Source organism: Lichenostomus cassidix, chromosome 1Aa, assembly GCF_008360975.1.
Source record: "Lichenostomus cassidix isolate B80296 chromosome 1Aa, HeHo_3.0, whole genome shotgun sequence".
Taxonomy (NCBI): Eukaryota; Metazoa; Chordata; class Aves; order Passeriformes; family Meliphagidae; genus Lichenostomus; species Lichenostomus cassidix.
The window spans coordinates 51,552,383-51,568,315 of NC_139480.1; the positions used below are offsets into that span (position 1 = coordinate 51,552,383).

General features: G+C 39.8%; 1 protein-coding gene across 1 annotated transcript in view; it reads right to left on the reverse strand.

Annotated features, from left to right (window-relative positions):
* Positions 1-15,933, reverse strand: part of ANO2 (anoctamin 2) — a 128,946-nt gene that overhangs the window by 63,588 nt on the left and 49,425 nt on the right. Inside the window, exons 11-13 of the mRNA XM_085048937.1 lie at positions 9,058-9,192; positions 6,021-6,181; positions 2,058-2,140 (exon numbers count right to left, since the gene is read on the reverse strand). Of these exons, the coding sequence (XP_084905063.1) occupies positions 2,058-2,140; positions 6,021-6,181; positions 9,058-9,192 (379 nt within the window). The remainder of the gene's footprint in view (positions 1-2,057; positions 2,141-6,020; positions 6,182-9,057; positions 9,193-15,933) is intronic.

Below are 15,933 nucleotides of genomic sequence, written 5' to 3' on the forward strand. Positions count from 1 at the left end.
TCTGTGGTTCTATGAGCCAATGAAAATGTTTTTAAGAGCAAAGACTGAAAGAGAAGAGGCTTGTTCATCTTAAGACAAACAAGGGCGACAGAGATATGATATTGTGTTGAATTTTGCTGAAAAGAGGACAGAAGTAATCCCTCTCTTGATCATTGAAAGTTAAAAAAAAAAAGAAAAAAAAATAGAAAAATTAACATGTAGCAAGGAGATTTAAAAACCACTAGGAAAAGCTTGTTAGCAGTACAGATAGAGAAGCATTAGAGTAGATTACCTAGGGAGGAATTGAAATCTCCACGGCTGGATTGATTTAAGAACAAATTAGACAAACATCTCTTCATAATGATTTAAGTAAAGTTGATCCTACAACGCACAAGGGATGGCCCCTCAAGGTCCATTCTGTTCTTATTTTATGAATTTAAGTTCCAAATTTTTCAGTGTATGCTGAGATTTGTCTGGCACTCCTTCACTTGTCATCAACAAAGGATTCTTGCTGATCCCACAGCTCCTGCCCACAAACTTTTACCACTTCAGGCCTCTTCATCACACGACCTCACAAACCTATAGATTTTTCCACAGCATTTTGAAAATATTAAGCTAAACTGAGGGTTTTGTACTGTGAGTGATGAACTTGGAATTCAGAAAAACCTGGCGGGTTCATCAAATATGCCACAGAGGCCAGAGTTTGCTCTCCAGCCTCTCAGTTTGCCCTGTAATTGGTACAGGACTGCTGCTCTGGCAGGGAGCAGTTTGACATTCCATGTGGGATGAGCAGTAATTTCTGCTGGGCTGGTGCACTGGGTTTGCATCACAACTCTCAGACTGGGAGCACTGAGAGTTATACTGTGAGCATCACCCACGTCATGACAGGAGACAGAGTCATGAAAAAGCTGAGAAAGAGAGACAAAACAGAGGAAATTGTCAAGTCACTAGCGAATAATTATTCCTGCATTGTGGGATAGCGAGGGAAGAAGAGCACTGGAGTGTGCTGTCTGTTCTCAAGGTCATCTTTTTGTTCTATCCAAATATTTTGATCTGGGAAATAGAAAAAAAGGGGAGTAACATCACCACCATGAAGGTAACATCCATCATGAAACCCACAATGTCATCTTGCTTTTCTCCTACAGTATTTGCTCTCTTCTGTTTGAGCTGAGCTCAGCTAGCAGGACTGCACACCAGCAGGTGGCCTGTTTAAGGAACTATGCTGCAACATGAAGGGAAGAAATGGATTCAAATCCTCCCAGCAAACCAAGACAGTTCTGAATTATTGGATGTGACCCTGGTGTAGAGACATCTCTTGCCAGGGGAAGGTCCAAAGCCTGTTCTTAGTATGATATTTATTTATGATTTTAGTAACTGCATTCTCTTTAGTCCGGGTTAGAAATGAATCCTTGGATGAGAGACAGTCACTAGAACAAACCAAAGGACAGAACTAAAAACAAAATTAGGGACATTGTAAATAGCAATAAACAAGTATGTCTCAGTTTTCAGTCAATTCAGGCATGGCTGGAGACCCCATGGCTCACTGAAAAGCTCTTTCTGAAGAAACCCACAGCATTTATTGTTTCAAAACAGCTGTGCTGGTGAGTACCCAGAGCTCAGGATGATGTACCTAAGGCACCACAGATATTACGCAGACCTGGATGCAAAACTTGCTGATTGTACTGTGACCTGTGGCTGTCATCATCAAATTCACAGAGAATTTTTGTTACACAAAATTAAATTTTGCTACACAAAAGTATTTATTCCATGTGGTTGTGTTATTGCACACTGTAAAATGGCATATGGGCATTCTCAGCAAAACATGAAATGCTGTTATCTTATAATCCTTTTCAACATTCATTATTAACTTCAGAGTGTTGACCAGTAATACATAGGTGAGGATTTTTTAAAAAATATTGATACTCAAAACTGTATCAGTGACAATCCTTTATCTACACACAGCAACAAACTGCATTGGGCTGGAGAATACTCATGAGAAATCTATATATCAATGCTTATATAATATGCATGTAGAGAATAATTTACACAGTAAATTAGCCCAGGGAGAGGAGACTTACTTCTTCTTCTTCCAGTCCAGTTAGATCCCAGAAGTAACTCAATCTCATCTGCAAACGCTTCCACTGTTCGAGGAACATGGTAGCTTTAAAAGAAATTGGACAATTTTAAAAATGATAAATCCAAAGCCTAATGGAAAACATTTGTGTTACTTATAAGCTTCAACTGATATTTGAGTCCCATTTTTCTAGAGCCCTTAAAATGAAGCACTAAGAAACAGTCCCAGGCCCAGTTTTAAGTTAAGAACTCAACCAAAGCATGGGAAAAATAATTAATATTTTAGAAATAAAATACAGAAAGATGGAACATGGATTGTCCTGAGGCACTGGTGAGTTCTTGTCAGAGAATGGAACTGAACCCCTATCTGCTGATATCCACTGAAGACATCATCTCTCTTAATTTACCATTAAGCATTCTGCAGTAGGTTTTGCCTGATACTGAAATTACTGGGATTCCCAGTAATAGGTAGAAAAAGGTATCTTGAAATATATTACAATTTTGTAGTTGAATGCTTTTGTCCTTTACAGGCATGGTGATTTTGTTCTAAAGGACTGGCCCCTGGTTCAGCCTCCTGCTTCTCCTTTTTTTACTAACAAGAAGGAGCAGATGTTTTACTGTTGTCTCCTATTTACTGTCTCCTGGCTGTCCTCTCACAACTGCTGTTTCCTCTATATAGCCCTTTCCCTAGTTGCTCATGATTTATGGACTTACAGATTTATTAGAAAAAGCACTTCTAATGCTTGACTTTTGGACACCTATTTTCAGATACCAATATCAATACTAAACCAGTACATGCTAACTGAAACCACCAAAACTCTAACAATAAAAGCTATACTTATAAACAACTGGGGGCACTGTTTTCCATTTTCTTTTGCTTCACTTCACTTTTTCAGTAAGTGAAAAGAGTATTGTAAAAATATTGTTAGATCATGGTAGCATTTACATCAGTTTGAAAATCTCGTAGATAGCCCCACAAGGCAGACAACAGTGGAGAACTACATCCAGCTTCCTTTGTCTGCATCTACACTGCCAGACAACACTGTGAAAAGTGGGAACACTGTGAAAGAGCATGGCTCTTACAAGTCGTAGTCTATTCTAAGAGTTAGCTGCAAATATTTTCTTCACAGGTATCATCCAATCATATGAGAAATAAATACCATTTACAGACAGGATTGGCAATACACTGAAAGCAAATCCAGACACAAGGCAACTAAGTTGTTAACTGTGTTTTACCCTTGCAGAAGAGAGAACATATAAAAGCTATATTTAACATGGTTTGAAAACTCAAGGGTTTTTAGATATCCTAAATACAAAAACATTTGGTTATTTTATAGGGTGCTATTAGTCATTCCATTCCTTCCTGTTGTACAAAAACTCAGTTCCACATTTAGCTCTATAAGAACATACTTGGAAAAAAAAAAGCAGAAAAACAACTGATAGAGAGCAGGTTAGATTGGATATTGGGAGGAAATTCTTCCCTGTGAGGGTGGTGAGGCCCTGGCACAGGTTGCCCAGAGAAGCTGTGGCTCCCCCTGGATCCCTGGCAGTGTTCAAGGCCAGGCTGGATGGGACTGTGAGCACCCTGGGATAGTGGAAGGTGTCCCTACCAGTGGCAGGGGGTTGGAACTGGATGAGCTTTAAGGTTCCTTCCAACCCAAACCATTCCATGGTTCTATAAATCTTCTAATAAATGCATCTGTCATTGAAATTCAGCACCAGGACACTGGTGGGAGCATCAAGCACAGTCAGCCAGGCATTACTGTGAATATGGTCATTTGAAGCAGAGCTGCTGCAATCACAAAGACACTTCAGGAGCAATGAGCATCAGATACTAAAAGCATGATTCCTTTTGAGATATTAACCACAGGAAACCCTCTGCTTTCTAAAGAATGGGAGAACACAAGCAGGATGAAAGAATTCCTGTGCCTAACACCCTCATGAAAGGAAGCCAGCCCAGATCACCATCATTTGTTTTTTTTTTAAGTAAACAGCTGGAACAGGTGTGCCAATGAGCTCTGCCATACAACAGATTGAGGGCTAGATATAGCCAGCACAGCCTCTAATAGGAGGGCAGCAAAATTTGGTGTAATCTGATACTTAACAGGCAAGCTGGGCAGAGTTAGTAAAGGCTCCACTATTTCTCTTTGCTGCTCTTTGTGTGTGCTGGCTGCATTTTCTGGAGCTGACAAGCTCAGTTATCATGGTCCCAAGAACAGACTTTTCCAATCTGTGGGAAACATTTTTTGGAGGGGGGGCTACAGCTCCAAAAGAATTTTGTTATTCTTACGTGCCTTTTTCTAAAAGCAGTGCATATGGAACTTTTCATCCTGTTCTGTTCCATAACAGATTCTACTAATTTGTCTTAGTGCAAGGATATATCAATATTTTCTTTTGCACATTGCATTGCCGATACTAAAATACAATTGTTCTGGATGAGGTTCAAGGGAAATTATCATTTGCATGGATGCAAATTTAAAGTTTCTCTGGTAGGAAAGTGATATTTTATTTATCTATCTTAAGCTTCACAGCAGCAGGTGACACTTTATCCGCCAGTCTACCCTGTAACTGGCAGCAATCTGAAGTTGTAAACTAAAGTATTGTGAGAGTCTATAATTTCGTCCTCTTTTTTCTATTTCTCACTCATCATTCTCACATATTCTTGAGCTTCTCTAGGGTTTCCAGGAACTGGTAAATACATGCATCTTGCTTCCATGATGTGCTCTGTCTGCAAGTTCCTTAAAAACCCTCTGCTGTCCTCACCCAATGCCAAGCCACCAATCAGTCCTTTCTAAAACAAGTTGTAAAATCTTAATGGGGTTGCAAAAAATATCACACGGGTTGCTGAGGGATGGCTACAGCACAGTAACATATTTGCTCAACTTCATATTAAGGATGATAATTTCATTTGGGGAACAATGAATAGGGAAATAAAAAATGGTTTTACAGTAGCAATAACACATTTAGCTTTCACAATAAACAAGCTCTGGAGTAAAGGAGAGCGTAACACCAGCAATAATTCATGCAAGCACAGTACATACACTTTTCAGGGCAGAGGTGAGGCCAGAAACAATGAGAGTAATACTACAGTGCATTCATTCATGTTTATGAAGTGTTTTGATATCCTCATGGAGACAGGGATATTTGCCATTGAAGAAAACCAAGCTTGTTTAAATGGAATACTCTAAAATATATTATAATTAAAATTACAATAGTCCCATTGCTCTTGGAATCCCATAAAGTTTTGATAAAATTATGTGACTGAGTTGTCCCACAAGGAAGTGGGACTGTGCTTAAATTAGACCCTTTCAGCTGTCTGCACGATACCAATCCTCAAACACATTCTGGCCCCAAATGCAGAAGGTGTTAAAAGGACTTTACATGTCAATAGAAAATGAAGGCAAATTAACAAATAGATGGCAATAATAAGAAGTGTCATTAAAGGCACAATTTCCTCCATGGAGAAAACAGCTCCAAGATGTGCCAGGGGAGGTTCAGGTTGGACATCAGGAAGAATTTCTTCCTATAAAGAGCGGTCAGGCATTGGAAGGGGCTGCCCAGGGAGGTGGTGGAGTCACAATCCCTGGAGATGTTTAATAAAAAACTGGACATGGCACTCAGCACTCTGGTTTAGTTGACAAGGTGGCAATCAGTCAAAGGTTGGACTTGATGAGATCTTTTCCAGACTTGAGGATTCTGTGATTCTAAACACAGCTGTAGAGGAAGCAAGGACATATTTTTCTTCCCTGAACTACCCAACTCCTCTCCATTTATTCCAGAGCTTGCTGTCGACAGAAAGCTTTGTGATCTTGCTTTCCCCAGTCTCAATACAGACAGCTCTCCCCAGCCTTCTGAGGATCACCAGCTTCCTAAAGCCATAGGGATCACATTCAATCAAACAGCAATTTATTATTCCATGAAGAGTCCAAACATCAAGTGGCACTGTTGACTTGAAAAGCAGTACTCACCCCAGAGAGCCATAAAGATGGAGAAGAAAACCGTGGCAGGATTGTCAAACAAGTGACTGGCTCGAGCGGTGGCACAGGCAGAGCTGAGGTTCCAGTAATCACAGAACTTGTCACACAGGGGGCACATGGTGAAGGCATTGCGTTGGTCACACATCTCTTTACTGGGACAGACAAAGGCAAAGATTCCTCTGAGTATTCCAGCTCAGAAACTATGGATGTGCAGTAGTGACATGGAGCAACACATCACACCTATTACAAGCTGTCTGCAACATATGTGACCTGAACGTGCTGTGTGTTTCTCCAAGGCTCATTGCCACGGATAGGAATTTTAAAAATCTTTATAGGCACATTAGCAACAGGAAAACAATGCAACACTCAACCAGACTGAGCACTGCAGTGTGTTAGTGAGTTAAGGAAGACAGCATCACTGAGGACTGAGGTTAACCGCACTGAAAAACCATAATTCAAGGAAAAAAGTGGAATTTGCCATTTCTGCAGTCAGTTAAATTATTTGATGCAGATCAGATTTAAATCACTGAAGTGGGCACAAATGAAATCTGGTGCCCTTGTCAAAATACACATTTTTAATATGGTGGCAAAAAAAAATGAGAGAAAATACTTTTTTACAGATTTTAAGATCTTTAGCATGAGGTTGATATTTTAATTCTTTGTCTTATTTGCCATGTATGTATTCAACCTCTAAAAATCTTTAAGAAAACCCATTATCTGTATCACTTTAACAGGCCAAAGAGTACTTGTCAGTGCTGAGGATGCTTTCAGTTTTTTCCATAAGGTTTGGATATGAATACTTTTCATACCTGCAGTCTCACCTAGGTGAACTGAGTAGTGCAAAGTTCAAATGCCTTTGCCAAGATACTGAGCTAAGGAGACTTGTAACATTGCTTCAATGGTAGCTGACATATTGTGATTATGAGTTCTCCTCTATGGAGCATCCTGAAATAGCTTTTACCATATTACTTCAAATGGAAAAAGGACTATTAAACCTGTAGTATCAACATGTTTATATTCTATGGTTTGAAAAGCATGCAGCTGTTTCCAGCTCTCGTGTTGTTACAGAAATTCCCTATTTCAAAAGGCAGCAGAGGGTGCTGCGGATACATCTTAGCTGTAAATCTCACTGAAGTTTAAATGTTAGCACAAGCTTTTATCCCAACAAGCACAGCCCACTGAGATTTATTCAGATCAAGCTAAAAAACCAGACCCTGACTCAGATGTGGTGCTGTTCATCATCTAGCTATCAGTAACCTTGTCCTACTGCACTGATTTTAAAAGTTGTCAGTTCAGAGACTGTCATGAGTGTGATCAGCATGCAAGTAATGCAGTGTCCTATCTCCAGCAGAAGTCAGACACACCTAACACAGAGAAATGTCCTGGTTTTTCCACTGGGAAGGAGACATCAACATCATGGTGTGCTTTGGCAGTTTTTGTGTGGTGTATCCCCCTCAGGACATGCAAAACTCAACACTTTTTTTGTGTCTAGAAGGGGAATACTGTGGAGACCAAATATAAAATCATAGCATGGGTTGAGGTGGAAGGGGCCCTAAAGATCATCCAGTTCCAACCCTCCTGCCATGGACAGGGACACCTTCCACTCTCCCAGGTTGCTCAGAGCCTAACCTGGCCTTGGACACTTCCAGGGATCCAGGAGCAGCCACAGCTGCTCTGGGCAACCTGTGCCAGGGCCTCAGCACCCTCACAGGGAAGAATTTTTTTTTCCAATATCCCCTCTAACCCTGCCCCCTTTCATTTTGAAGCTATTGCCCTTGTCCCGTCACTCCAGGCCCTTGTCAAGAGTCTCTCTCCATCTCTCCTGCAGGCTCCCTTCAGGCACTGCAATGCCACAGTGAGGTCACCCCAAAGCTTCTCTTCTCCAGGTGAACAATCCCAATTCCCTCAGCCTTTCCTCCCAGCAGAGCTGCTCCATCCCTGGGATGCCCTTGGTGTCCCTGCTGTGGCTCCAGCAGCTCCATGTCCTTGCTGGAGGACATGGAGCTGCTGGGCTGGAGGCATCTCTGCAGGGGTAACTCAGCAGAGAGGAGTAATGCCTGATGGGTTTTTGTATTTTTTATTTTACTTTTATACTCTCTTTATATATATCCTTTATATATAACCTTTTACCCTTCCCCGTTCCTGTACTTTTTACTCCCTGTATCTTAACCCTACATGTCTATCACCCTAGTACCCCTTGCCCTGCTCAGAATCCTTTGGGGAAGACGAAACATACCCACAATCTCAAAAGCATGACGCACAACCTTGAACAGGGCCCCATCACTGAGACATGTTTTTTGTAAACTAAGTAGTAATCTTTTGGGAGGAGGCAATTTTAATAAGGGGGCAATTACTTCATTTGTTAGACTTCTTATTGGAGACTTTTAGATAGGTATTCTAATCTAGGCTGTCCATAAATTGTATACGGGAGATATCGTCGGGGCTTTTTGGGCTTGCTTGTTCGTCGGTGTGCATCTGAGATCCTATTAAACCAAGGTAAAACCCCTTTCCTATACTGTGTGTCCGCATCTAAAAATTTTTTCTAGCAATTTAAGGCATCAGGAGCAGAGGGGTAGAATCACATTCCTTGATCTGCTGGCATTTGCTAAGCCTCCTAACTATTGTTCATCTTACTTGTACAGATGGTCGGATTTTACTGAGAATAAAGTAATCAGAGTTGTGGACAGTGCTTGCATTAATTGCAGTGAGTTTTACATAATAACTTTCTGATTGAGCACTGAGCTATATGCACTCATAAAACGCAAATTAATGTCTTAGAAAAGCACTCAATGCAGTAGACTCACAGAACATTTCTGTTTCAGGAGGTGAAGCACTGAATAGTCAAATAAATGTGTGCCCTTCAAATATCTGTTCAAAGCCTATGTGTTTGAAATGCTCACAGGGTTAGTAATGATACGTCACTGCTCTTTAGACAAGTTAAAACCAGTTATTCTCACTAAGGATTCATAAGAAAAAGCACAGTCTTATAATTTTCAAGTAAAAAATCATGAATCACAGATAAGCTTACCTAGGAATGTCACTTTCAATGGTTATACATCCATATAGAAATACAATAATCCCAACTACTGAAGATGGAATGAGGAATTCTGTGTATAAACCCAGCCATGCAAAATAAAGTCCTATCTTTTCTCCAAAATACTTCCTAAAAAAGAGAGAGGAAAAAAAAGACAAAAAAGCATGTGTCAAGGATATAATTTTCAAATGTGTTTTATAGCTACTAAAAAGTCCCAGAAAGTTAAAATGCCAATTGTGAAAGACTCGAATGAAAACCTTGGGTACCTTGAAGACAATGGGATCAAATGAAGGAGGTGATTTAGGCAGTTGGCAGTTTGGGCTTCTCTGTTCTGAGAAATTAGAAACAGTCCTGAACCATTGTCCTGAGCTGATACTGAGTAGGTATCATTAAAATATATAATATATATAATCATTACAATATATAATATATGGTCAGGCAAGACTGTGTCTTTGCATCTCTTAAAAGTCAGTGAAATAGGAGAAAACTTTAGAAAACATGAGGCTCCTCAGAGGTGTATGCTAATTTTTGCCTCTGGATTCAGGCAGTGAGAGTCATAGAAATGACATCTATGAGACCATACTGACAACATCCTCTAACATCTTAAAAGATGACTAATCTGGAATTGCTGCCAAAGGAGGAAAGTTTACTTCCACACCTAGCACTGGCTTTTCAGAAAGAATATTTTTGTCAAGTTAACAGCCCCTAGACAGCTGGTTTGAGAAAACAGTTTCTGCTCTGAGAAACAGCCCCCTGCAGATGTTGATAAATAAGTGGTAGTACTCAGCCCAGCATCTTCATGAATCATGCTGCAAGAAGTAAACTAAACAGGGATGAACCCTGCTGATCATTCCAAAGCACAGTTAGGAGTGATTACAAATATTGCAAAACACCAAGAGCTTCATAGAGCTCAAGAACTCACCAAAATTCAGATAAAAATCAACATGGTTGAAAACATTGCACAAGCCAGAGAAGGAAATGGGGCAGAAAGCAGCTACACAGAGAGCATTTAGGGCATGAGTCAGTGAAACACATTTACACTGTGACAGAAGCAAGAATTAGGAGAAATTCATGGTATCATGTCTAATAAATGAAAGACAAGACTTGCTCTTCATAAAGGTTGAGCACAATCCCACTTTGAGATTTTTCCTGATCTCATTCACCTTAGGAAAATTTTACCCAAGTTTAGCACCCCAGATTCAAATCATTCCTACTGAAAATGGTTACATGAGATTTTTGGAGGCCAAAAGCAAAATTTTCTATTCCAGAGGTTGGAACTAAGGGCCAGCTGCTCCTACCACACGAAAGACAGGGGCAGAAGTGCAACATGGCAGAGAGCCATGGGACAACAAGACATGCCTCCACAGCCAATTCTAGATCAGATGAAATGGATAAGGGAAGCAACAGTGAGGAATTTTTATTGCTGCAGATCCTGCTGTTGTTCTCACACCATCACAGCTGCAGCTAACTCCACACTTCCAGGCTCTCCCATGGAAATCCTGCCTATTTCACTGTTGCCTTCCATGAGTGCCTCTATTTTGTCATGTCTAACCAAAGTTGCTTATCCTTTAGAAAGGATATATGCAATCTTAAAAGGGAAAACAAACCAAAAGCATTTGAAGATGATTCATAGACAACATTACCTTCAGTACAAGGGGATTCCATCCAGAAGTTAGGAAATTTCAGGAATCTTTGTAGTGTACATCCCCTACACCTGATATTGTAAGGTACCCTAAACTTCAAACTGTGTGAAATATCCAAGAGCACAAGTGAAATCACCACAGCATGGCTTGAATGGAAATAACTTAAGATTGAAAACACCTTGGGACAATAGATTTGCAGGGAATACAAGGAAATAGGTCATTATATAATACAGAATATTTTATGAAATAATAATACAAATATTTGTGTTGCAAATATAAGCCATATAGTGTGGGACTACCCTCTAACCTGGCACATGCCAGGTAATTTTGGATGTAATTATTAGGAAGAAGCTTTCCTTATTTTCACATTTGAAAATAAATATATCTTTTTAATATACTTCTTTGTTAATATACTGTGTTTTAATATACTTCATTTAATATACAAATTTTAATACACTTTTTAAATATTAATTGAGGAAGGAAATATTGGATTGAAATATAGAACTAACCAGAATGCCAACAGCATTTTTTCAAGCCTCTTGTGTGAGTCAACTAACAGGAGCAATGGCCTTGGAACAGCACAGGATAGAGGGAGACTCCATTTGCTCTCGAGTTTCCTTCTGACTGGGGAGTGACAACCTGAAATTTTACACTAAAGCAGGAAAAGGAGGACCAGAGGGAGATTATTCTGATTATATCTTCTTACTGCTTCCTTGTTTGAATGATGGGCAACATGGACATTGAGCAAAGTGCTTCAAAGAGGTCAGAGCAGACACCCAAAGCAGTCCACAATCTAAGCTGTTTAAAACTGTCTATTCTTTTGACAAAGGGCTACAAATTAGCATGGAAGGTGTTCAAATCCCAGCAGCACTAAAGAGTAGCTGACCAGGGTCAGTAAAGTTGAAATTCATGGCTCATGAGGCTTCCCCTTGGATTTTTAAGCCTTCCAGTGATAAATGTGATTTGTAACCCACAAAGATGATTCAGCAAGTATCTGTATCCATGCTAAAAGAAAGTGAGAAGGGCTCAACAATGTCCTGGCAGTATGGAAGAAAAGCAGTTGCCAAGAAGAAAACTGCACTCTGTTCCGTGGCTTAACTGTTTTGAAAAGGAAAAATAATTAAGATGCTTTGCCCAAGCTCAGTCCACCAATGTGCCAGAAAGAGAAATGACCTAAGGAGAAGCAATGAAAGTGCTTTGAAACATAAATTTAAATAGGAGTTTATCAAGCCAGGAGGACACAGGACATAGACATATTCTCTCCTTTATTTGACACATGCCCAAAAGTCTAGTGCCTCTGAATAGAAGTCAAGGCTCTGCAAACACCTGTGACCTCCTGTACCAACATCTACTGCAGCTGCTGCTGGATTCAGCAGTGAACGAACAGAGGGGAAAAAAAAAAAAAGTGTTCTTCAAGGGTAGAGGAAGATGTAAGTCAAGAAAAAGTATTTTTACAAGTTTTTGTATATTTATACCAAGAACTTGGCATGTTCTCTCATTTACATTGGGATAAAACCAGTCTTACTTTATAATCCTGCAGGAATTAGCCATGATTTATGCTGGCATGGCAAAAGCACCAGTACCTCACTAGCAAATTCACATCTGCCTCACACATATCCAGACAAAGCTAAGGACTAATCCTTTCCAAAGCGTGCTCATGGATACTGCAGAATGTCACCAAAAAAGTGTGTCCCTGGCACTGTATGAGCTCTATTTCCACATTAGGGGAATGCCCCTTTATATACTCATATTCCACAGACACAGGGCTTATTCCCAAACCAAGGGCAAATGGCTTTGATAAAGAATGCATACTGCATCTATCAGGAGCAGCATCCAAGGCTTTTGTTCTGAGTGTTGATACAGCAGAAGGTGAAATCTGTGCCTTTCATTTTGGAAGACCCTCTAAAGGCTGTTTAAATGGCCACCTACCAAGTACTGAGCTCTCTTGAACAAGAACCATGTCTTTAAGGAGAGATATGGCAAAATCACCCACAACTCCTTCAAGAAGCTAAGCAAGAGCTGCTCTTCCAGCAAATTATCAGAAAGAGCAATAAAAAATTGCAACAGCAGCAACAACAGCCACCTGTAGAAAGTGTATTCCCTCCCATAATTAGAATAAGAAGTGCTGTGGAGTCCTCAGCAAAAATGTTGACTTGGTTCCCTCTGTTTTGCCCATATAACACTTAAACCAGACATCTGCAGTGCACTTTGGTCTGTCTGGTTGCAAAACCAACATCAAAAAGAATCACTGATTACTAAACCCTCTGCTTGCACGTTGGTCACAGTGCTCCCGTGCCAAGTTGTGCAATTTATAAATAGACTAAGGTTTGGGGAGGGGAGGAGAAAGAGAGAAGGAAAAAACCCTTCCATTTTGACTCTGAAAACAAGTGTGGGATACCTGGAATGTGACTAAAGCGTGTGGTGTGTGACACACACTGGAAAGAACTCTGGAGCCATTCAGGAACAAAGCTAAAAAAGCGAGGAAAAGACGCTGTGGACACTGAGTCACCTAACGGGGAAATCTGTTCAGAACTCTTCAGTTTTTTTATTTCCAAAGCCCACTCTAGGCCAGCTGTCACTTCATGTTTCCAGGTCATTCCACCAGCCCTTTGGTGGGGGGATCATCTACACACAATAGTTTCTGTGCAAAACTATTTTGATTTACAGCTGCCCCTTAGGTAGGTTTCCCCTGTGTAAATGATCAAACAAGTCACATGTGTTACTAATGCCTTCAAAACAAACATCTTTGCACAGTTTGTGGGTGAAATTCTGGTGTTTCTACTGCTGGGGAGAATGACAAGCAGTTTAGTTTCATTTAGCAGTAGAACACCTCTACTACCAAGGCCAGTTGAAAACTTTCTTTCCCAATCCAGATGCACATTCCCCCTCTGACCAACAGCAGGACAGTTCCCAGGAACACAATTTATTCTTTCAGGGCTTTTATAACCAGAAGAAAATCTACCATTAAACTTAAGATAGAACAATGACTACCCTTCGAAAGACAGAAGCCATTTCTAGCACACAAAAAGTTCAGAACACAGATTTTTTTTCCTTGGTTCTGAGTTCTTCCCACCACTGGAAGTTTCCATCTCAAAACTGCAGATTTCTTTCAGAATGACTTCTGGAGCATAGGGAAAGCTTCAAGATGGTCAGGAATATTGCTGCACACCCCAAGATTTCACTCCAGGTAGAGCTGCCTACATCCAAACTTTTCTGGATTTGCCATTCTTCCTTCACTTGAAAATTTTCTCAGGGCAGGATTCAAGGATTTATTGCAACCATCTGGGACACCTGGGTGGAATTACTGCTCAGCAGCAGCACTGGGGCTGCTGTGCATCCAGAGATCTTGGAGATTTCTACCATGGTTGTGCCTGACAGCACATATTCCATCCAGGCAGTCTCAAGAAGGAACATATCAGTGCTAAATCCAGAGACACAGAGAGTGCACCAAATGGAGAAATATGGAAGCCAAGAAAGGATCCTGGCAGAAGACAAGTCCCCTTGGAACAGCGTGCCAAGAGACTGAAAAACTTTTTTATTGAAATTTTAAGAGGGGGTAAAAATAACAACCACAGAACCTCCGATAAATTGCAAGGCATCTGGGTTTGAGGTAGAAAAGAAAATGTCCATTAGAAAGGACAACTGGTTCTGCATATAGAAAAAAAAAAAGGAGCCTCTGCCCAAGGTAAAAGCATTTTTTTCCCTATAGCGGATGTAAAAATTAAGAATGTCCAGTAGAGAGTGATTAAAGGCGTGTTTTTGAATAGAGTTGCAAATCTGACCCTTTTCTCCTGAAAACAGAATGAAGAAATGTGCCACCAGAGCCATTTAATCAAGTCCTTTTTGCTAAAGTTCTTGTTTGAAAACATTACTTAACAAATATTTGCGGTGTCCTCCAATGGTACTTAAATTTGGAGCCAAACTTACCTAAATTGCAGATATATTTATCTTTCAAGACACTGTGGAATTTTGATTGTGATTCCTTATAGGAAAAAAAACCCAAACAAAAAAACACTGTAAAAAAACTGCAACTCCATAAAGAAGAGAAATTCTGAATTTAACTTTGATTTAGAACTATGTTTTTCCCAAGTTTCTTTGGCTCCTAAGAAAAAATACTATTTAGCACAGTAACAAGGAGAAGCTGACGTGCGTGGAGAAAGGGATTATTCAAGTTCTTAAATTCTAATGTATTTGAAAACCTAGGGAAAATATCTATAACAATAGTAATAGATACTAACAATAACAATAACAACAACAACAACAACAACAATAATAATAATAGCCAGAATCTGTGTATTAACTGCAATTTAAAATAGCAAAAGGCCAAACTTTATCCTGCAAAAAAAACCCCAAAAAACCCCCAAACTAAGACAAGCCACTCCCTGAGCCTCATAGATTCATGAACCTTAGGCTTCCATTCCAAGAACTTGTCAGAATACAACTGGAAGTGCATAGTTTGTGGTGATGGATTATAAACTGAAAAAAAGCCTTTGTTTACTGACTGTAAGAGAAAGAACAATAGAAGCATAATAAGTAGACATGTAATGTGACTGGGACAGAAATTAAGGCTGACAACTGCCAAATGGATAAGAAAACAACACGATGCTGGGTAGTCAGAAGTACTGTAATTGCATTCTCGTCTCTCTTCTGGGACAATACAAAACTCCAGAACATGTTTGAAAGGAATAAGTGCCTGATTACATTATGCTGTTGATGTTGCCTGTCGTGTTCTTAGTGTAAAAAAGTCCTGCATGTCTTTGAGACTGCAGAAGCCACAGCACACCTTGCTCAAGTTCAATGTGAATGTAAGTCAATCAGAGCTTACCTGTGAGGAAGTAAGTTTCATTTCATAAACAAATCAGGGCATCAAGCGACACTCTTTGTAAGAAGCAACACATTCAGTTATACAGATAACATTTTCTCTATAATTAACTCATATAAATAAGGAGTAACCCATTTAATATGAATCAGCTTTTCTTTTGGACTGGAAAGGAGGTTGCTTAGTCTTTTTCTTCCTTTTTTTTTTTTTTAATACCTAGAATGACTTCCTTTTCTGGCTTTTCATTACTTAAACAAACATGAGGTCATTGACATCTCATCACTTCCCTAATCTCCAGTTTTTACGAGATAATTTGCATGATTTTTTTTCATCTAGTTTAACATGAGTTTGATCCACAAATACTGGCTTTTATTCCTAAATACCTTTCACTGATAATAACTTATATTT